Source organism: Megalops cyprinoides, chromosome 13 (assembly GCF_013368585.1).
Source record: "Megalops cyprinoides isolate fMegCyp1 chromosome 13, fMegCyp1.pri, whole genome shotgun sequence".
NCBI lineage: Eukaryota > Metazoa > Chordata > Actinopteri > Elopiformes > Megalopidae > Megalops > Megalops cyprinoides.
The window spans coordinates 25,531,165-25,552,924 of record NC_050595.1 but is presented as its reverse complement, the minus strand read 5'-3'; the positions used below and the strand labels follow the sequence as shown (position 1 = coordinate 25,552,924).

At 50.6% G+C, this 21,760-nt stretch overlaps 1 protein-coding gene across 1 annotated transcript in view; it reads left to right on the top strand.

Annotated features, from left to right (window-relative positions):
- LOC118788005 (protein FAM214A-like) overlaps positions 1-21,760 on the top strand; it is a 29,507-nt gene that overhangs the window by 4,102 nt on the left and 3,645 nt on the right. Inside the window, exons 2-7 of the mRNA XM_036543821.1 lie at positions 16,160-16,344; positions 16,589-16,791; positions 17,460-17,585; positions 18,006-19,584; positions 19,935-20,060; positions 21,403-21,491. Coding sequence (XP_036399714.1) covers positions 16,160-16,344; positions 16,589-16,791; positions 17,460-17,585; positions 18,006-19,584; positions 19,935-20,060; positions 21,403-21,491 — 2,308 coding nt within the window. The remainder of the gene's footprint in view (positions 1-16,159; positions 16,345-16,588; positions 16,792-17,459; positions 17,586-18,005; positions 19,585-19,934; positions 20,061-21,402; positions 21,492-21,760) is intronic.

The window sequence follows — 21,760 nt, the reverse complement described above, 5'->3', positions numbered from 1 at the left end:
TGTAACCCTGGCTTACTCGTAATTAAAAGGCCTATGGAGAATAGAGCAATTAGTTTTACACAACCATTGCTTTGTGCAGTCCCTGTTCCAGAGCTCCAGTAAGAGAAGAGATTTAGCACCAGTATTGCCATAAATGCTCTTACATAACATGGCTGTTACACACATAACTCTCCTCTCATGTTCCACAGTATATTCATCTCCTCCAGCCACCAGAGCACATAATTACACAGCAAGCAGGCCTTTCTTAGATTACTGTGAAACATATATATTTTAGTTTGCATGATCTCTTACACAGAGTCTTTGCACATACAGGAACAATGGAAATATGTGTGAGAAGCAGTGAAATTGATTCTGTGTCATGTGACCTATGGATGCCATATTCAGTCTCACAAAAATGCCTACTGGTCTGTACCATGTAACTGATGTTAACTGATTCAGTACTTTAGGCAGTCTTGTAGTGTAGTTTAAGCACTGCAGGTAACACAGTGATCACCAAGATGGGTAAAATTCAGTGGGCATGTATTATGTGTGAATACTGAAAACTGATTGACTTGTGGCAGCCATTTTGTTGAGTGCAGAAATAATCTGAGTGACTGTTAAAGAGGGCTGTCTATAGAATGAATTGGTGAAAGCCCACTGCCGAAACATGAAATGGTCTAGGAGGTTAAGTACTTGCACAGAATATAGAAAGCCCAGTTATGTGGACATCATAAGTGTAAATTATAAAAATATTTCTGGCGATATGAGAAATATATATAGAGAGCTTCACTGCTGTACTGTATAGTGGTGAATATTGAGAAATTATCAAAAGAAAAATTCTAGTCATCCAGAAAAAGTCCATGAATAAATTTTTGGTGTTAAATGGTTCAGGATTAAACGGCAGCAAGTCCAGTATGGCAGATATCGTATGCTTATAATCCAGAAATGTTCCCCGTGCTGCGAGACACATGTACCAAGCTTCATGACTTAATATCAGTTTGGCAAATATTAAAAAATTTTATATATATGGAGTTTGCTGTGAGAGTATGTAGTTAGTATCCAAATTATAAGGGTGCAGGGCAGCCAGAGTAACTATAAATAGACATTAAGGTAAAAACAGTGTTAAAGTGATGACACTTAAAATCATCTTCAGGTGCCACATAATCGCTTCATAAACAACAGAATATAAAGCCTAACAATTAACAGTAATTAGTATAACTCTACCTCACAGTGTTCACATTCTTCGAAACAGTGAATCATAAGATCAACATTAACTTGCGTCATACTGCAATGATCCTAAGGAGCTACAGTAAACTGTTTCATAATTCATTCAAGGATTGGATGATTCAGTTTTGGATGTTGCACGTACGACAGGCCCAAATTCTGGGAACCAAGATGAGCTCTGACCGTGTGTGTTTTCCTCCTGCTATCGTTGTGGCCCTTGTTGCCTTTGTTGGTGTTGTTGTTGTCGAGGTTGTGGATGTTGTTGCCGTTGCCACTGTTGTTTTTGCTTGTTTTGTTCTCATTGTCGCGATGATGTCAGGCGGTAGACATTATTTAGAGCCTGGCGCTTCCTGTGTGGCCCGGGTCCTAAATGCTACCGCAGCTCTCGAGAAGCTGACCGGTAGCGATGTTTCGAGAGAGCGTGGCGGGGGGGGGACGAGGGCCATCTGGACCCGGAGGTCTCTCCGTGGAGGTGACATCGTCAGGGGGCGCGTGCGTCACTCCCCTGCACAGATCGCACAGGGCGGAACTCTGCCCCTTTAAATATAGAGGAGCACCCTACGGCCAGGCCCGGGGCCAAGTGTTAAAAATGTGATGGTGCGAGAGCCCCCCGCGCTGAGATACATGGCAGCGTGATGTGGCTGTTTTCGTTCTGACCTTTATTTCAAAGCGGTTCACGGCGGCCAAAGTTGTGTGCCTGTTAATTTAGATAAAACTGGAGGTAGTCTCCACTGAGGATCAAGGGCGACGTGCTCACATTTAAATGAGCAGGGAGTTTTGCTGCTGTTCGATGTAAAGCTGTGGAAACTAAATTGATGCCCTTTATCACCTCGGTGAGTGTTTTGGGTAAACACGCATAATTTAGCGAGAGGAAGCCGCTCTGTGCGATCGCGTTTTATCCCTTTCAAAAGCGTAGCCCATCTCTTGAAGGAGAATTACTTCCAGCTTACGGACACAGTCAGACGAAATTGGATGCATTGACATTACAGCGAAGCTCGCTGACCTTTCTTGACGAGACATTAAGAGTGAATTCCCATTTACGTGAGGCAGACTCTGAAATCTTCCTGGGCACCGCATCGCGCCGTAGTGCAGAACAGGGATGCATTTCTGTTGCATTGCACCCAGTGGAGGAGGAATCATTCACTCATGATGGTGTCTTTTGGGTAAAACAGTGCTATCCCCATGCTGTCAGCTCTCCACCTATGAAAATCAACCCCTTTAAGAGAATCAAATTACCATACGCCCTACATGTTTAATTCTCACAAAGGTGCTGGTGGCAGGGGAGGCTACTGCTTTTCTGTGAACGATTTTGTCCAAGAGGGTGAAAACACAAGAAAGGTTTCCTCCATCTGGAGTGTAGCGCGGTCTTGCTTTCCACTGTCTGTTCCAGCCTGCGCTGGTCTTGAGTTCATCAAGGGCAAGCCACCATGTTGGTTTTGTTTCTCCCTCCACAGTCTGCTCTCTCTCTCTCTTTCTCACACAGCCGACAGACCCTGGCCTCTTTTCACTTTTCACACCGTGCGTGACACCTTTCGGCGAGGTTAGGTTATAAGCCGCGGCAGGACCAGCTGAGTGGAGGCAGCAGAGGCTGCTGCGGTAAGCGGATACGCGGTATTTTCTGGGGTAGAGCTGTTATGCAAGGCCAGGGCTCGGATTTGGTTCTCGCACAGCGGGCAGCACAGCCAAGATCTCGGGTTCAGCCGTTTATATCTCAGACGTGTAACCCCGGGGGGGGGGGGGCAGCGTTCTTTATCGCGGGCTGCATCTCCGCTCAGCCGCGGAATTACAGCTAATTAGTGTCACGGAGAGCGCCCGTCTCGGGGTGGGGGACTGAACGGAAATATAATTATTTTGATCGTTCCTGTCAGCGTTGTCAGCAGCGGTCGGTTTTAATAAACAAGCCCTGCACTCAGCCACGTCTAAGAACAGCATCCAAAACAAAGGCCTCGCGAAGTGTTCTGAACACAAAGGAGCTGTCGTTGTCCAGTCCGTTTTGTGCCAAGGAGGGGCGTGCAGCGTGTCCACTTTCTTGCGAGCGTCACGCCCAGTGTATCTTCGCCGGTAGGTCCGCTGCCCGTCCGCTCCAAGGGCGAGGCAGTGGTTCCAGAGCGGTGTCGCCCGCCTCTTTCTCCAGGGGCCCCCCCCCCACACCCCCCCCCCCCCCCCCCCGGATGGAACAACCTCGGCACTCTGCGTCAGCACCGTGCCGCAGTACCCTTGGCCTGGAGATTCAATCCCCGCGGGGCTTCTCCTTCACGTGTGGGAGGCTCTTCCCCCCCCCCACCCCCCTCCGTCCAAGCCGGGGCGTTCTGACCGGCCCGTTCAGTGTCCTCACCTGGCCCGGGTGCCCTCGCTCGGGGTCATTGCTCAACACCAGCTCAGCGAGGTCAGGTGAACAGCTGCAGGCTTGTTTTGTTGTTCGTTTGGTGGCAGTCAGATGGGCTGGCCTGTATGTAAATAACTACCACAAATTCACAAAGAAGAATATTTTCAGTCATTATTCATCTTTATACTTTCAGGCATATAAATACCATATAACAGCCAGAGCTCATTGTCCTTGAGCCTTGAGCCGGAACCTTCACAAAAGGAGTTGATTGTAACAAGTACCGTAGGTAGTGAGAGGGTGAGGTCTGAAAGCTGTCAGAGGATCTTTCTGTGACAACAGTGTAAATCTGCGTCTATTCATAGTTAGCAGTGATGGTCAGAGATAAAACGTGCTCCACATGGGTTCTCCCCCATATGCCACGTAAGCACTCACAGAATCAAGCAGCTTGCCTCACGTGAAGCTCTGTGGAATGAAGCAGGGCCGCCTTTGTACTCCCAGAGCATGAAAACAACACGCAAACCCACAAACAAAGGCAAAGTTCAGCCGCTCATGGAAATTTAATGACCTGCACCCGATTTAATTGGGAGATGCCCCCTCTGTTCCTTTGAGGGGTTGCTCAATTTGTTTTCACTGACAACAGTGAGCAAGGCAGCGGTCGCCCCTGTTGGCAGCGGCCCGCGTTGTGCAACCCGAAAGCAGATGGCCGCTGAGGTCGCCCAATTGGAGGAGTCGCGGAGCGCGGGCGCACGTTAGCCCCCGCCGCCCCGCTCTGACCCCAGCTGACGTTAAAGGCCAGACTGTCCTGAAAGATCCCGCGGAGCACGCTCACTAGGAGCGCCTGCGCGGGGCCAGCCGGACCCGAGAGTTATGTAACGGGGCTTAGCGTGAAAGCAAATCGGATCTGCCAGGTGAGCTGCACCCTCAGGGACCCCCCGGTGAGGAAGGGCAGCCGCGGCCCACCCTCCCCCCCACGCTTTCTTTCTCAGGGCCTGGGTTCCCGAGGCTCGGCGTGAGCCGGTGGAAGAGCCGAACGCGGCAAAGCGGGGGGGTGCGTTGGCTTGGGCTCAATCGCCCGCTCACACACAGTCAACTCCATCACCTCTGGGGGCGAAATTTTGCCTGCACGCTTTTGTCAGTACAGAGGTGTTTATAAATCACACCTCAAATGAAGGTTCTGAAGTCTGGACATGCAGACACTGAGATCTTAATTATTAATGAGCTCTGATAGGAGAGCTATGTAATCTGTAAATGGTGTTACATAGTGGGCTATTCATCTGCATACCTCATTCCGCTGTGTTTCTGTTTCTGATACTATGTCAGGAAAATAGTTTTTTTCTGTGTCTGTTTTAAACCAATGTGGGTAAAATGAAGGCGAAGATTGTATACGCATTTGAAAGTCCTTTCTAGTTAAAAGCATGGAGATTGCCAAAAAGGAAGGCAATCATGAGAGATATGAGATGAAACTCATCTAGTTTCTGAAGAGTCTGTTGAGGGCGGGAGGAAAAAAAAGCCTCATCTCTCCACAAAGGTTCTCACGGCTAGATGGGAGTTTGCAGGGAGCTTCAAAGTGCGCTTTTGTCTGGTATGTCAGACAGCCCGGCCTGCTTATCCTGTTACTGCAGAACACAGCAGTGTGAATGACTCAGTCCGTAATGGCATGTGATGTCCATTCTCTTAGTGTAAGTCTCTTCTGTTGTTTATTTTCTACTTTATGGTGTCATTGTGTAACACCAAGGAGCTCGCAGTACTGAGGAGCTATTCAGTTCTCCCACTTTGCATTTATGACTAACTGTGACTAACAACCAGTATTCTGTGGCCTACACAACATTTTTCATCCAACTCTTCTGCTGGTGTATTGGTGATGTTGTGTATTGGTGGTGTATTGGTGATGTCTTAAATTTGCTCCTCAGTATTACAGAGGCCCTGCGGCGCAGTGGGTTTGAGTAACCACCTCAGATTGTGACGCTGCAGACTCGAGCGCTCTCACTCATGGTGGTGTCAGAGAGGGGAAAAGCAGAATTTGGGTCATGCGTCGTTTGTATATAGAGCAGCTGTTTCAGTGCCCCACCTGCACGCTATTGGGTGAAATGCTACAACACTTTTGAATCAACTGTTGTAATGTCCATAGACATTGCTCCAACAGGCAGCACTTCTCATGTGACTTATTCTGACATCAACAGTGTCATTTGATGATTGAAAGTGGTTTAAATTTTTTTTTTACATAAAGCTAATGAACCTTCATTTTGTGTGATTAAAAGCTTTGAGTGAAGTGCCGGTACAACAGCTGAGCAGGAGCACACTCTCAGGCAGCAGTTTTTCAGTAATGAACTTTCATTATTAATTTTTTTTTTTCGTAATCCTCGCTGTTGCCCAACATTTTAATGAGTCTGAAATGGCGAGCTGGGGCGTCTGTCGTGTTTTTGAGCAGCACAATAGGAGCACAGAGCCGCTGAGTTCACAAGTGCAGTGGGAGGACTGGCGTTCCCCTCCTCTGCTGCCAAACAGAGAGGAAACTATACTGGAGCTCAACAAGCGGTGAAGGGGTAGAAGCGTGCCTCCTGGCCAATCAGATCGCGGGGCTTGTTGCTATGTGAGTTCTGAGTCTGCCCCCTTTGTATTAGCAGGGGAAAAAAATGAAGAATTTCGTACCTTGCTGTGTAACAACAGGGCAGTAGCTGTAAAGGAACACCGGGAGTTCTGGAGGCACCTGGAGGACTCGGATTATATCAGTGTGTAGAGCCTCCGCTGTGAATGGAGGGGGAAATAAAGTCTGCTTTGACAAAAATAAGAGACCGTCAGGCACTTTGTTCTGTCCTGCTATACATGTAGTTCTTTTTTTTTTTTTTTTACCAGGAAAACTAACAATACAGAACACAATAGAGTCAGTCCTCTCCCTGTCCCATTGTTCTTAACACTTTCCAGGTTGGTGTGCTTTTGTCTTTTTTTCAAACCACAGTGTGTGTTTGTGTGTGTGTGTGTTTTTTGTTTAAACCACTATGGTTCTGTGTTTTTGCTTATTTTTATGATAATTCATAAACACTTTAATTTACAGTAATCTGAAGGCAACATTTTAACATAACACAGACAATTCGTATTGTTTTTTTCCTTTGTTTCAAATGCATCCCAAATTGTTACTGTTGAGGTTATGTTCGCAAAAAGAGAACATGGCAGCTAGCAAGTAAGAGAAAATGGAATATTGTAAAAGCACAGGTGAAAGGGTTGTGGTCGGTGAGTCTGTAGGTTGGTATTGATGTGGTATGTTTATGTTACCATACCATGTTAATTGGCAAGTCAGGAAGAACATGCAGGGGGGTAAGAACAAAGGCAGGTATGCACCAGCAGTCTGAAATTCAAGCTGATTTCTGCAGAATTTCTCTCTGATGTACGGGAACCGGTCTGACAGAAGCGCTGACGTTATGACTGAGTTGCCGTGTAATCTCATTGTCTCTTTACAAAACAGATCAGCTCTGCCGTGACATAAAGGATTTTTTTTTCCTTTTTTATTTCTGATTTCTTCTCCCCCAGAGTTAATTCCTTCAGTCCATCTAGGTGTTTCGGTGGATTAATGCGGCCGTGATGATGAAGTGTGGCTGTCTGTCCTGTCACATTGTCCTGTCTGAGTGAAATACGAGGAGGGGAGACGGTGGGTCGGCCCTCTGTGAAATTAGAAGGATGGCCGCGGCCTTGATTAAAAGGAGCAGTTGGACGAGCCGTTGTCGAGGGGGGGGAGATGAATCGCGCGCTGCGTGCATGACGGCCTTTGTGATTTCCCCGCACCGGCACAGGTGGCCCTGCGGGGGCACGTCCGAATCTGAACAGCCTGAGAAACCCGGGCCCGCGGCGGAGAGTCCAGGAACAAGGGGCCGGGGGGGGACGATTTGTCCCACTTTGCCCTCGCTTTCCGTGACATCAGCTGCACCCGCTTCCAGTCCCCCCGTCGCAGATTTCGGGAATGGTTAATGTACCGGAATCCCGATGAGCGCGTGCAGCTGGTTTGCAATAAAAGAGGAGAGAGAGAGAGAGAGAGAGAGAGAGAGAGAGAGAGAGAGTGAAGGCAGCAGAGAGCAGCTTGCAGCTGGCATTGTCCCTTTGTACGTGGTGTACATTATGTAGGTCGCATTCCCCTCCCGTCTAACAGGAGGAGGCCGAGCGTCCCGGCTCATCCCGCCGCCGCCGCCGCTGCCGCGCTCTGTCGCTTTAATAATCCCGCACCGCGGCCGCCGGCCCGCCGGAGGGCAGACGGGGCCAGCGCCCGCACGGACAGGAGGGGGGCCGGCTCGGGAACGTCTGCCTTGCGTGAACTCGGACCGGCGAGGGCCTCCGCCGAAAGCGCTGACGTCACGCCTTTCATTAGCAGCACACTGACACTTTGTGCGCCCCTCGCTGCTCTTCGCCAGCGCTGACGTGATTGATGTCTCCTCCTCTCCCCTGTCTCCTCCTGCTAGCGGCCACTGTAATGCCTAAAGTGACTTTCATCACATGGCTTGAGAAGTGACTAGTAGAGAGATTAAAAGTGGTGTTGGTCTGTTCAGCCCTCTTCCCCGGGTACACAACAAAATTACTCTCACTTGATGCCTTACATGCTTTTGCATTGACATTTAATAGGCTAATATTTTTTACTCTGCAGTGTCCATTATTTGAAGTACCTGGCCGTCTGCCCGACCACACTCAACCCGTGTTGTTACACATTTTAATGAGGTTTTTTATGAATAAATGATAAAGCAGTGGAGGTTTATACAACAATGCAGAGTCCCTCCAGACGTTTATTGCTGGTGTCGTCCGTTGTCCTGAACTGGCCACAGCTCCAGGGTGGTGTGAGATTGTGTCGGTGAGATGAAGAAACAGCATGTCCCAGCGCACAGTAAGGACACGTCGCGGTGTCCTGACGAGGCGGGACCGTTTTCCGCCTCCGTGTTTTCCCTCTGCTTCTTTCCCTTGGATGAGGACAACACCTTAATTGACATAACCGGAATGGAGGGGAACTGATGTGGAATTTCTAATGGGCCTGGCTGGAGCCCCCCCGCTGCGAATGGACTCAACGCTTCCATTTACTGCAGAAGCAAAGCTCCTGTTCTTTTCAAGGTGTCGCTCCGATATGAATAAGTAACAACCCGCCCCGCCGCAGAAAGGAGCCCCCAGTGCCCCAAAGCGGAAAAAAAACAGCCCTACCTTAACTCTTCTCGCGCACGGCTGCCTCAGAGCCACGGGGGTGGTGTGTGTTTACCGAGACACACGAGAGGGAGCCTTCTCCAGGCTCCTGCTGTCTGCCGCTCTCCTGACCTGACCCTGGAAAGAGAGGCCGGCCCAATGGCCCTTCACCCCCGAGCCAAGATATTCCACCTGGCACCTCCCTACAGAAGCGAGCTCTGTCTGACCGCAGCCAGGCCCCGGTGTGTGGCCCTCCTAGTCTGTGCTGCAGTTCGCCCATGTTCTGAGGGGTCGGATTCCAGCACCCTGCACATTCTGTACTCGCATGTGAGAGCAGCCTATTCGGGGTGCTGCCTGTTTCAGAAGGCGCTAGGCGCTATTTTAGTGGGGAAATGGGGATTGCTGATTCACAATGTAATCATAGTATTTTGTCTGTCTTATATTTTCAAGTGTGATAGGCTTTAATTTTTGCATTTTAAATTACAACATTTAGGAGTATGAGATGAAATCAATCAATCTATATAAATAATGAAATACTCAAGTGTAATATAAAATGTATATGGAGATGTATGTATATATTGTTTTCCACTGGGTAATGCAGAGCTTCTTTGTACTGTTTTTAACCCATGTCAGCATTCATCATCCATCTTTCATTTGCGCTTTGGGAAGACAAAGTGGTTTCATGCGCAGATGAAAAACAACATAAACTGCCTATACTCATATAGCACTGGGTCAAGTGCCTATTTTTACACACATCATCGTAGTGGGGTTTTTTTTAGCTCCGTCTTGGTGCTGGCTGACATATGGCGTGTTTGCAGCGAAGGTATATTAAAGGAAGACGATTAAAGTTACACTCTGCCATCCTATCTCCGCTGAAGATGGACACCAAAACACCGCGAGTGCAACCTTTGGACCAGCTGTCTGGGGCAACCGGGGATCAAAGTCTGGATCGCACCAAGTACGGTGGATCCCTGGGACAGCGCCAGCAGGCAGCCGAGTGATTTCGTTGCCTTGTTTGGAAGCCTCAATACACATCAGCCCGGTGTAAATAAAACAGAGAGAGAGGAACTTGCCCGGCAGCGTGACCGCTGCTGCTTTTAGGTCAGTGGGACAGGGACCCGGGTTGCGTAAGCGGGGGGCTGGCGAACGGCGCTGATCGAAATCCGCGAAAAGCCATTGAAAAATTACAACTGTCCTCGTACCCGTGTCCACGTCCCGTCCCCAGGTGTGCGTGTTTAGACATCACCTGAACTATGTTCAGGTGGAGTGCCGTGACTGTGGATTTAAATGGCTGCCTCTCCCTGGGGCAGATTTGCATTTTGGGATCGGCGGTAGCATTTGACTATCCCGTCCCAGATCAGCGCCGGCCCCGCACCCCGGGGTGATGTCCCCCGCGTGTCGTGGGGGCCCGCGTGACATAAGCTGTCTCGGGAGCGTGGGTGGAGAGAGGCGCGCTCGGTGGTTAAATTTATCTCACAAGTGCCTGCAGTAAGCAGCTTTCCAATGCAGGGCCTGGCTGTAATCTTGCCCCAATTGCTTTTCCACAGCGTAACTCCAATGGTTTGCCCCCTGTGCCTGGTAATTACGAGAGAGAGCAATGTGGGCTGCTCTCCGCTGCGTCCTGGGCTTCGGTGCCACAGCTGTGTCATTTCAGGGCCCAAAACGCTCCGTCTTGATAGCACAGAGGGCTTAAGCAGTATCCTATGGGTGATCATGTACGCTCTTTGTCACCTCGGATACTGATCCATTTGCATAGAAAAAAACACCTCAAAAAGATAATCCATGCTGACTGGATTTGTGTTTATTTTTATTATATTGTAGGCATTGTAGGGGGCCACGTTACAGTTGCTTACTTGTACTTCTTGTGATCTTTAAGGTGAAGCACGCTCATGGTAACAGCGTTTGCCACGCGGTCGCCCCCCGTCAGAGCCATTCGTTAGTATCAGAACTTCTCAGAGGTTCTCAGGGTGGCGCAGATGGGAAACAATATCTGCAGCGATCCGGGATCTGATAAAGCATTAATAACGATCTGACCTCCTTTCGAGATGAAATGTGTCAGATCCACGCTGCGAAGGTCAGTGTCCGGTAACAAAGTGCCACTTAATGTATTGTGCAAGCCTGGGAAAGGCTTTTAAGCGCTTTGTCCCCGCGTAGCGTTATGAAAAAGCTCTCTCTGATTTTACACACAGTGGAAACACTGAGGACTGCGTGTCGGTTCGCAGCTGCTGAAGGTGGGTTTCCTATTAGATGGCAGCACACACTCCCCCCCCCCAATTGAATATGTTACGTAAACTGAAATCTCTGCATTTCTAAATCTGTGGATTAACTCGAAAAAGAAAGCACCAAACAGCGTTTGGTTGTTTGGACGTTAAGAATCGATGATTCAATAAGCTTATCATATGGCTGCGGGTCTAAACAAGACCGGCATTGTCTGGTGAGGAATAGGAGTGCTCTGAGTCTCACATGACACTTGTCTGTTTTTCTGCCTCCTGGAGGATGCTGGGAAGGGCCAGCTGCGTGCTGCATGGGCGCATTGTCTCAGTGGCACAGAGCTGAGAGGGATCACAGCGGCCCGCTCTCCTGTTGCTTCGCCCAACACCGTGTCTCGTAAAGGGGATTTAGGGTGTCAGTGTGAATTCTGGAGGGCGATACTGGAGCTAATCACCATCAGTACATGAATGTGGACCTTTATTGCTTATTGCGGGCAGGGGAATAAATCTCCTTGAAGCAGCTACTTTGTTAGCGTGCATAGAGACCCCATTGGTTGCCAGCTCCTATTACTCCGAGGGCTGAAAGGGACGGTGGCAGTCACCCCGGAGCGGGGTGCCAGGCCCGGGGCCTTCCAATGTGACATTGGAGGCTCTGTGCGCGCGTGAACCCGGCCAGCTGATCCGCTGGCTCCGCTCCAGCACCTCGCAGAGACGGCGCTAATGATCGCGTGCTGCACTGCTCGAAATAGCCCCCTCGTTACATAAACCCCTGAAGGCTGGGGGGGGGGGGGAGCGGACCGGTCGGACTTCGAGACCGCGAAGCGTGGCAGCCGGTGAAAAGGCGTTCGGCACGGGCCCCCGAGAAATGCCGCAGGCCAGCTGAACCTGGCGTGGAAGAGCAATCGGCGTGCGGTTTCTGTATTTGCATGAGCCGGTTTTCTGGGCCGTGTTCCTGCTAAGAGGTGATATGTAAGGCAGCAGCGAGGTGACAGAAATAGATTATTAGGACGGGTCCAGGCAGTTCAGGCCCCTTTTGATTTGCGGCTTATTATTCCGAGGCATGTTATCTGTCTTTCCTAGAAGAGGCACAGGAACGTTCAGCCAGGCAGAGAAAAGGCCGGATTATTTCTCTGTCTGTAACCCCCCAGCTTTTTGTCTCGGAGCCAATTAGCCAGAGCCCACTTTCTCTGTTTCCCCACCATGTGAAAGTGCAGCTATCTGGAAGAAAAAAAAAAAACCTCAGATGAGACACATGCTGTGATTTGTACCACTCCAAAAACCTTGCCTTTGTGTTCAGTCATTTCCTTTTCCCCTGGAGCCTCCCCACAACCCCCCACCCCAAATCTTCTTTTTTTTCCCTTCTCCCCCTTGGTCGCCCTGTCTCTATTCTTGCATTGAATGAGGCGTTACCTTTAACCCAGTTCGCCGAAAGCGCAGCGCCCACAGAGCAGCGCGAGAGGAAGAGGGGCGCATCGCAGGAGCTGGCGTTTCTGTGTTTTGTTGTTGCTGTCTTTTTTCCCACCTTTCCTCCACGCAATCACTGCGGCTGGAGGCCGCCGCCTCTTCCCTTCCTGGCTCTCTGTGGCGACCGTGCTTTCCCCACGTCACGCGTGTAGAGGTCCCCCTCCCCTCCCCAGATGAGCGGGAGCGGCCGCCGGGGACAGACGGTCCCCCTCGCCAGCGCGGGGGCCCACGGTGTCCCCCCACCCCCGTCTAACCAGAACCAGCTGCCGGGGGTCTTCGGTTACGGCGGCTTGCATCAGCTGGCATCGATTTTGCGCACCCCCATCCAGGAAGAGACAGCAACAGACAGCACAGCTCTTCCAATATTGAGCAAATAACAGATGTGAAGCAATTTCCCTCTGGCCTCGCTGGGCTAAATGCGCAAAACCAGCATGCAGAAATACCAACAGCTTTGTTTTGTATTCGGACAGTGTGTCTGTGAGGAGTCCGGGAGAGAGTGGAGACAAGCAAAATGAGAATGAGGCCCTATCATCTGTGACAGCTGAGCAGCTGCCAAGCTCAGTGCAGATGCGGTCAGAACGTTGGCGGCTCGCAGATATGTCTGTGTTGAGTTTGTGGGCATGCTAAACGGAGATTGCCCACAAGCCGACAGAGAACTGAAAGCCGCAGTGGAGGTTTGATGTGAGAACAAAGACCAAAGGTTTGCGCACTCGCAGAGGGGCTTGTGTTGTCAAGGCACTTTGAACTCCACTGTCCTGTCAGCAATTAATTTTGGAGATAACAAGGACAGGTCAGCCTAATTCTTGTCTTGACTGTAGATATACCAACCTCTATGCAATGGTTAACTCAGGCACTGGCGCTGCAGAACCTTGTGTTCTTATGCCATACAGTCCTCCACTGTTCTAGCGTAGAGTACAGTGTCTGGATTAGCGGCGTAACTTTACAGAGGCATGTGTATGTGCAAGCTCGGCAGTCCCATGAATAGTTCCCAGTACACTTTCCACATGTGTGTCCGCTCACAGATCCCAGTTCAGCCACTCCCAGGCCAATGTCTCCATCAGATGTGCTTTCTGTGGGTCTGTTTACCCTGAAGAGAAGGGTTCTGCCTGTTGGAGAATAAGGAGGCCTTGGTGCTGCAGCAGGTGATGGCCGTGTAGCAGCAAGACCCTCTAGGGTGGGTTGCAGTTTCCCTACTTGTGCATAAATGAGTGCTTTGTGGCAGCACGTGCAGACTGCATGAGTCTGAATGTGTCAGGATTTCTCAGATGCCGCACGCTGGAAGAGAAGTAGAAAAGTGACAGCTAAAATGATTCGTTCCGCATTCTCCGCTGAGCGGAATACAAGGACGTTTATTTCAGAGGGTCGTTCGGTTTGACCTCGGAATTGATTTGAAATTCCTCTGCGGGTTGGGTTTGTTTGCGCTGAGGTGAAGATTGGTTCACTCAGATTTACAGCTTGAAAATCACCCCTTGATTGATAATTTATTCAGGTGCTGATGTTGAAATGGAGTGCCTTCCAGGGCCTCTCCTCGCAGAAAAGCAGAAAAACAATTACGCGCTGTGATCGTGTCCTTCTGTAACCTAGTTCACTCGAGCCCACGTATGGCAGTACATTTCTGTTGCCCCTCCCAAAGTCAACTCACACGGGCAGTGTGACAGCATGCCAGCTACTGTGCGACTAAAATAGCGAGGGCCCTGTGTGAACGGGTAGTCATTTAAACCGTGCAATTAGCACAGGCGGCGTTTAAAGGCTAAAATTATCGCCAGAACGGGGATGGAAGGATGATAAAGTGCAGTCATTTGCTCTCCTTCCCGTGTCTGCAGGGTCAGTGTGAAATAATGACGTTGTCTTGTGGCTTTCCTCAGAATCTGTGGGTGTGACTGCTCAGGGTGTACCTAAAATTAGACGTCTTCCTGCCTGTATTGTCCGTTGTTCAGACTTTGTACACTAAATTGGGTTCCCCATGAAACAAGCCTTTGTTTATCAAACTGAACTATATCATTTAGGAAACGTGTTGGTTGCTCGGCTCGATATTATGATGTGTTTATCTTCTCAGAATAAGTTTGTACAGGTCAGCTTATCTTCGCAGTATGTTTCTGTCAGCAGTCACCACTGCTGCTTTATGCTGTATTGCTAAGTAACGGTCACAGAAAACACGATGAGTAATCTTTTCACAACACCTGCAGTATCTATTTCACTGATGTGGGAGAAGATAGAGTTATTCTGTAATGAATGCGCAGAGTTCAGTCGTAGCTGAAATAGGAGAAAAATGACGGCCGTACAATGAGCTTACGGCGCTGCTCAAGAGTTCAGTGGAAGCGGTGCTGTCTGAGACCTTTGTTGGGGCTCATAAAGAAGGCCTACATCTGCTGCATTCACCGAGCTCTGCAGAATTCACAATTCAGCCGCCCGGCTCCAACTGAACCTCGCACAGTGGCGCCAACAAAGGGACCACTGTAAGCCCCCCGTCTTTTCATAAAGGGTGCACTTGTGCCATTAGATGCAATTAACAATGAATGCAAAATATCAAACGGCACGCAGGCCACCTTTGATAATAGCCCAGTCAGGCGAAACCGTGTAAGAGGAAAAATCAGAATGAAAGGGAGGGGAGCCTTGACTTAAAGCTTTGCGGAGGCCATCGTCTTACAGGTTTCTCAGATTAAATGTGGCAGAAGGTTAACCTTGCCACAAAGCAAAGCACAGACACTGTTAACAGTTTGCTTTTTAGCGAACAGCAATTTTACAATTCTAACAAGCCACGAGTGCTTGATCTGGCTGATCAGGGGATAAACCAAGGATGAATAAGCTGTACTCTGTTTCACCCGAGAGCATTTCTCCTAGGGTAACTACCTGATTTGACTGCCACATTGTTGAAGAAACTTGAGTCCTCCAAGCTCCACAGTGTCTGACAAAGTGTGGGGCACAGTGTGGCCATCGCCCCAGCTCGTGGTCTTCTATACTTTCTTTCCCATTGAAAGCAAGGACATGCGTGGCAGTTTTTTCAGTTGGCTCGCTCAGCATGGAGGTAGTCTGAATGTCTTTTTTAAAATTATTTGCATCTCCGCTGTGGTACTGTATATAGACACTGTCAAAACATTGTTATAATAGCATCCCCCTTGCTCCAACAGCAGTGCTGTGGTGGGCTTCGGTAATTACTTGATTTCAGAGTGTAAACAAAAATGGCATAAAACGTATGCGTAATTACAGGTCTTTGTGCAGCGCTAAATAAGTTGCCGTGGCTTGTTTGTGTTTACTTTTCCCTTTTGCCACCGCCGCGCTGACATGTCGGCAGCTGTGACTCGCGTCGCCGCTGTCTCCGCATCGTCACGAAAGCGGCTGACAGATCTGTCTGCCGGGGAACAATACGGTAACGACGGTTCACAGGGTTCGGCGGCATCTGCCAGCGGTGCGTGCGGATCTCCTGAGACGCGGCGGGATCGCATTTCATTCGCACGTCACGCCGGCGTGGTGAGAGCGGGCCCTCTCGCTGGCTGAGGAGCGGCCCGGGAATGGGCCGCATTGTGTTTCCGTGAATGGAAATCTGTGGTGAGAGACGAGTGCAGAAGACTCCCGAGGCCGCGGCCTGTCGCTGTCGCGCTGAAGGTTATCTCATGAAAACACCCGCGTGTGTACAGGCTGGCTGCTGGCACCCTAGCACGAAAACAGCCACGCGCCTGCGGTATGCACCAACCCCCCCACCCTGTCACTCCAGAGGACGAGACGGAGGTGAAGCGTTGCGTAATTGTCATGTGTAACGTCCGGCTACTCTTAACCGCGCACGTCCCTGCTCTCTGCCCCCTCCCCCCAGACGCTGCGGAGGAGTTCTTCGAGTACGACGCGGAGGAGTTCCTGGTGCTGCTGTCCCTGCTGATCACCGAGGGCCGCACTCCGGAATGCTCCGTGAAGGGCCGAACGGAGGGCCTGCACTGCCCCCCGGCGCAGTCCGCCCTGCCCGTCCACTCCAAGCACGAATGCAGCGACAAACTGCCACAGGTACCGTACCTGCAAACCGAGCTGTTCTCTCCGCCAAAGCAGCAGCGGACGTGGTGTGGTTCTGCTTTCAGGGAGAAGTGTGAGTGATACTATTTGTGGGGGGGGGGTGGAGGTGTTACATTTTGAGCACTCTCAGAGGTATAGCCAGACTCGGGGGTTCAGAGGGTAGTTACATGTTCAGGCTCTGTGGTCTTGGCGCGGTGCAGTGTCCGGGGGCTGAACGTGCCCTGTGTTGCTGTGTCAGTGCCGGCAGGCCAGGAGGACGCGCTCAGAGGTCGTGCTCCTCTGGAGAAACAACATCCCCATCATGGTAGAGGTGATGCTGCTCCCTGACTGCTGCTATAGCGACGAGGGTCCCACCACGGAAGGGAACGACATCAACGACCCCGCCATTAAGCAGGACGCGCTGTTGCTGGAGAGGTGGACCCTGCAGCCCGTTCCCAGGCAGTACGTGTCGGAGAGCCTGCGCCATAGGAGAAGTTCTGTCCTGATTCTGTCCACCCGTCCTCTGTAGCCACCCGAAGAGTTCGCGCTGAGAGCCAGAGCCTGGCCCAGCAAGCTCAGGGTGCAAGGCAGGACTACGCGCTGGACAGATACACATACATACACACAACCACTAACACCTGCACACACACAGAGTACAATTTAACCCTTTCGAGCATACATACAGTCACACACAGTGATTAGCTGTTTAGCGTTTTCGGTAAAACCGGTGCAATTAGAACACTAGATTGGAAAAATTCTAGCTAATTTTAGCTTTGAAAAACAGCGTTTAAAGTTTTAAAGTATGGCACATGTGGCGGTGAAAACTTTGAGAAGCTTAATAACGCTAATGAAAACATAATGAACAATGCAACGTATCACGCGCTACATAGCATAAAATAAGTTACGTGCGAAAGGGTTAAAGATTCACAAACCCAGCACGCCCGCCTGAAATCAAATATGATTCTCCATTCTCTAATTACTTCATTATCTCTCCTGCTTATATTGTCTTCATAACTCCTTTTTTGCTTCCTAGATATGGTTATTTTTTTGGAAGGTGGTTATGCTGTTTGGATGGGCTTCGCGCCTGTGAGAGAGTGCTAAAATGCCCCCTTCTTTGTGTCTGTGATCAGAAGCGGCGATCGCTTCATCGAGGAGAAGACCTTGCTGTTGGCAGTACGTTCCTATGTGTTCTTCTCCCAGCTCAGCGCCTGGCTGAGTGCGTCGCATGGCATTGTTCCCAGGAACATTTTGTACAGGTGAGCGTCTGTCTGCCCCAGGGCAGTACAGTGTGGCATTGCAGAAGCGTCCATGTTTAGCTATTGGGAACGCGCAGATGTATTTTGGATGCTGGTCCGTGCAAATGAAGGCAGCGGAGGTGTAGCGGGCAGCAGTGTGGTTAAGCGATAAGGAGCAAGGCTTGCAGCCCAGAGTTTCCTAGTTCAGTTCCTAGGTACTGCTGTTACACCCTTAAGCAAGGTACTTAACCTGAATTACTTCAGTCCACTCCAGCTGTATCAGCGGATGATATGTAAACTGTGAGGTGCTCCTGATAATAGGGTTTGCCTGGCAAATGATGTAAAAGTCAATGAATGCAGAAGAGTTATGATTTCTGTGCTGATGCAGTGAATTTAGGACAGAGTTTCAGCTTCTGCACTGACTCTCGGTTTCTGTCACAGGATCAGTGCGGCCGACGAGGAGCTGCTGTGGAACTTCTCCCAGCCCCCGGCGGAGCATGCCTTCCCCATCCCCAACGTGTCCCACAGCGTGGCCCTCAAAGTGCGTGTGCAGTCCCTCCCCCGGCAGCCCAACTACCCCGTCTTGAAATGTAGCATCCACACCAGCCTGAGCTTCCACGGGAAGAGGAGCCACGAGCAGGAGAGGCCCAGGCGGGACTGTGACGTCGCGGAGGCCGACCCGCGCCGCCCGCGGGGCTCCCCTCCGCCCTCCCGCACCGGCCGCTCCCCCGTTCCTAACGGCGTGGCCAGCCCGAGGCAGTACCCCCACCCGGACGCCCTCCCCCCCAGCAAAGCGGTCAAGTGGCTCTACTCCAGACTGAGCGGCCCCTCTGATGTCAGACCCGTGGAGGGTTACGGGTCGTCGATGAATGGCGCGGAAGGCTCAAAGGCGCACGCCCCGGAGGCGCCCGCCAGAGCCCCCAAGTCCCTGCTGGACCCCCTGGCGTCCCCCAGGCCCGGCCCCAGACCGCCCCTGGGGGAGACCAACCCCCTGATTGGCTCCCTGCTGCAGGAAAGGCAGGAGGTCATCGCCCGCATCGCCCAGCATCTGAATTACTGCGACCCCACCGCCCCCCACATCCCAGACAGCCTGTTCGGGGGTCCTGAGGCCCCGGGCCCCAAAGCCTTCTGGGGGCCACGCGAAGAGGACGGCCTGTTCAGGAGGAGCAAAGAACCCTGCAGCTCGTCCCCGAGCCAGTCCCCACGCCGGGACGGCAGCTCCCCCGAGAGGACCCGTGAAGGGAGGAGCTGGTTTTCTCCCTCGGACACCCCCCCGGGCTTCTGCGGCAAAGCCAAAACAGACAGCGAGCCGAGAGCTTCCCCTAAGCCGGCCTCGTGCAGGAAGCTGCTGCTCCTGGACCCTGCCGAGACCCAGCGGATATCGGAGGCCGTGCAGGACATTTCCAGACTCATCCAGGACACCTTCCAGCAGTCCCAGAGCAAATGCACCGGGCTGCTGCACTGCGCGTCCAAGAGCCGCAAGGAGGGCACCTTGAACACACCAAATAAAAGCGAGAGCGGCCAGAGCCAAGGCCAAACAACGCCCCTGCAGGGCACCTCCCCAGACACCCTTAGAGCGAACGGCACTGACTTACACATTTGCACAGACTTGAGTAGTAAACATATAAGCATCAACGGCAGTACCCCCCAGGACTGTCCCCAGAGACCTCAGGACCCGGCCTGCAGAAAACTTGAAGGCCCGGCGGCGACGCCGGAGCCAAAAACGTCACACGGTTTACAGAACGCCAAACAGGACGGCGGGAGCCCCTTGAGCGCCGAGCGGAACGTTCCGAGGCCCGGCGACCGCCACGGGCAGAACGAGGTGAACGTTGCGGACGCCTCCCCTCCGAAAGACGTCATCGATTCCAAAGGCCAAGAGAGGCCCGACCCGCAGAGACCCCGCTGGCAGGACGAGAACCGGGACCCTTCCGCACGCAGAACCTTGGCCGGCCTCGCCCAGAGAGGCGGCAGCCAGGAGCGGGCGGTCCACGCCGACACAACACAGAATGGAGACGTCCTGGTGAGTCGTGTGACCGGGGAGCAATGGCAACCGCCAGCTATGCGCACAGCATGCCTCTTTGAGTCTTCTAACGTGGACTCAAAGATTGGAGAGGAAGCATTTTGCAGTAATCCACATCACTTGGATTATTGATCTCTTCAGTGATTTCTGAACATGAATCCTATGAAAAAGAAATGTTTAAATCTTTGATTTTTTGCATTTTTTGATAAATAATTTGCCAGGCCTGACTTCTCAGTGAGGTCATAAATATCATCATAGCTGTTTTGAGTTCATTTGTTGAACATTTTAAGAGTACAGATCTGGAGTTTCCTGGTCTGGGCTTTAACTGTCGCGCTATGTTATGTTCACAGAGAGCAAATGCCAAGTCCCCCTTGAAGCCGTGCAATATCTGGAAGAAGCAGAATCGTCACTCCCTAGACGGAACAGCAACAAAAGCCTTCCACCCCTGCACCGGATTACCTCTGCTCTCCAGCCCTGTGAGTGTCACATTTCAGTCATGTTACACATGAAGGAAGCTCACTTGTCGTTGTCTAAGTGGGGGGTTTCGCTCCCATAGGCCTGGCACTGTTGTTGCACATAGAGATTACACTTATGTGAGACATAAAGGAAGTTCACTTTAATTACTGTCTGACCACAGGTGTCTCACCCATACACATGACACTGTTATTGCATGTAAAGACTGCTTATTTCATCATCCTGTGACCAAGTGTTTTTTTTTCACATACATTTCACTCAAGCAGATTATCCACTTAATCATGCTGTGACTTATTTCTCTCCAGCGTGCATTTCAGTGATATTACACATTAAAAAAAATATTCCCTTCTGTCACTGAGTAACAAAGAGCTTCTCTCATTACATAGCCAGTATGGCCCGAGTCTCGTCTGACATTACGCCTCCAGTTTCACGTGAATGACTCAGTTCTGAAGTCACCCTCTCCACGGCGGAAAGGCAGAGGCTCGTCACGGGAGCGCGGTTTAGGCTGGGAGGCAAAAAAGGGGCCCTGCTTTTTTTTTTTTTTTTTTGCCGTGCGCTGCTGTCAGGTGCAGACTGAAACCAGACACGTGCCCGGCGTTTGCCTGCTCGCTCAGAAAGCCCTCGCTTCCTGGAGAAGGCAGTGCTGTCCAGAGGCAGAGCCGCCATATCCTGCGTCTCGCTGAGCGCGTGAGCCGTTGCAGCGTCCCGGCGCCTGGGCTCAAACCCGGCTTTTTATAGAAGCTCCCCGATTTCACAGCCAGTTAATGCATAACAGGCCCTCTTTGGCAGGACACTATTGAAGGACCTACTATTTTGAGGGCGTTGGCAGTGTTTTGTTAAGGAAGCCTACTTTGGGCTGTGTGAGGCATCTAATGTATCACATGACTGCATGCTATATTATGTTTGGGTTTATTATTTTAGCTCATTATAGCATGATGTTCTTTTTGTGTGGTATCAAGTTAGTTCTAACATCATCCCCCATAAATGTTGTTCTGTAGATAGAAAATAGAAAAATGCACATTTGTGGTAGAGTTGCCTGAGATTTTCCACAGACTTACCCACACAGTGTCAATCTATGATAGATACTTACACTGAGTGACACATATGTATTCTCATATGAATTCTGTCTGAATCATAAGGAAATACTTCATGCATTAGCGTAAAGTACTTACGTTTAATCTTTTGAATACAATAATTTGGCAGGGCTTTAAAATTGTGAGTTTAATTTTGTCAGCAGACTGTTTGGTTAGATTTATCGGTATCTAGAGGGACCGTGTTGACGAAAATAGCGTTTTTCATCTTCGTTGTTATTTGACTGAAGGAATTTTAAATGTTCCTTTTCAGGTTCCTCAAAGGAAAACGCAGACTGGATACTTTGATTTAGACACATCACTGATTCGCTGCAACGGTCTACCATGGGCTGCTGGCAGAAGGTATTGATCGGTCATATGCATCTTACTCACCAGTGGCCTTACAGTCACAAAGGGCACATGAGCTCATGCGGTATTTCATTTGTGTGAGGCATCAAATCCGCCTCATTTCTTTGCCACTGCAAGAGCTGACACACTGTCATTATGTTCTGAAGTGGGCTGTAATCAAATTGGCCAACTGTACATTTTTAATCTCCTGATATTCCTGCATTGCACAGGTCCCTGCACTGACATAAGGCAGTAATCTGTTGAGTGCAAGGTTTTTGTTCCTG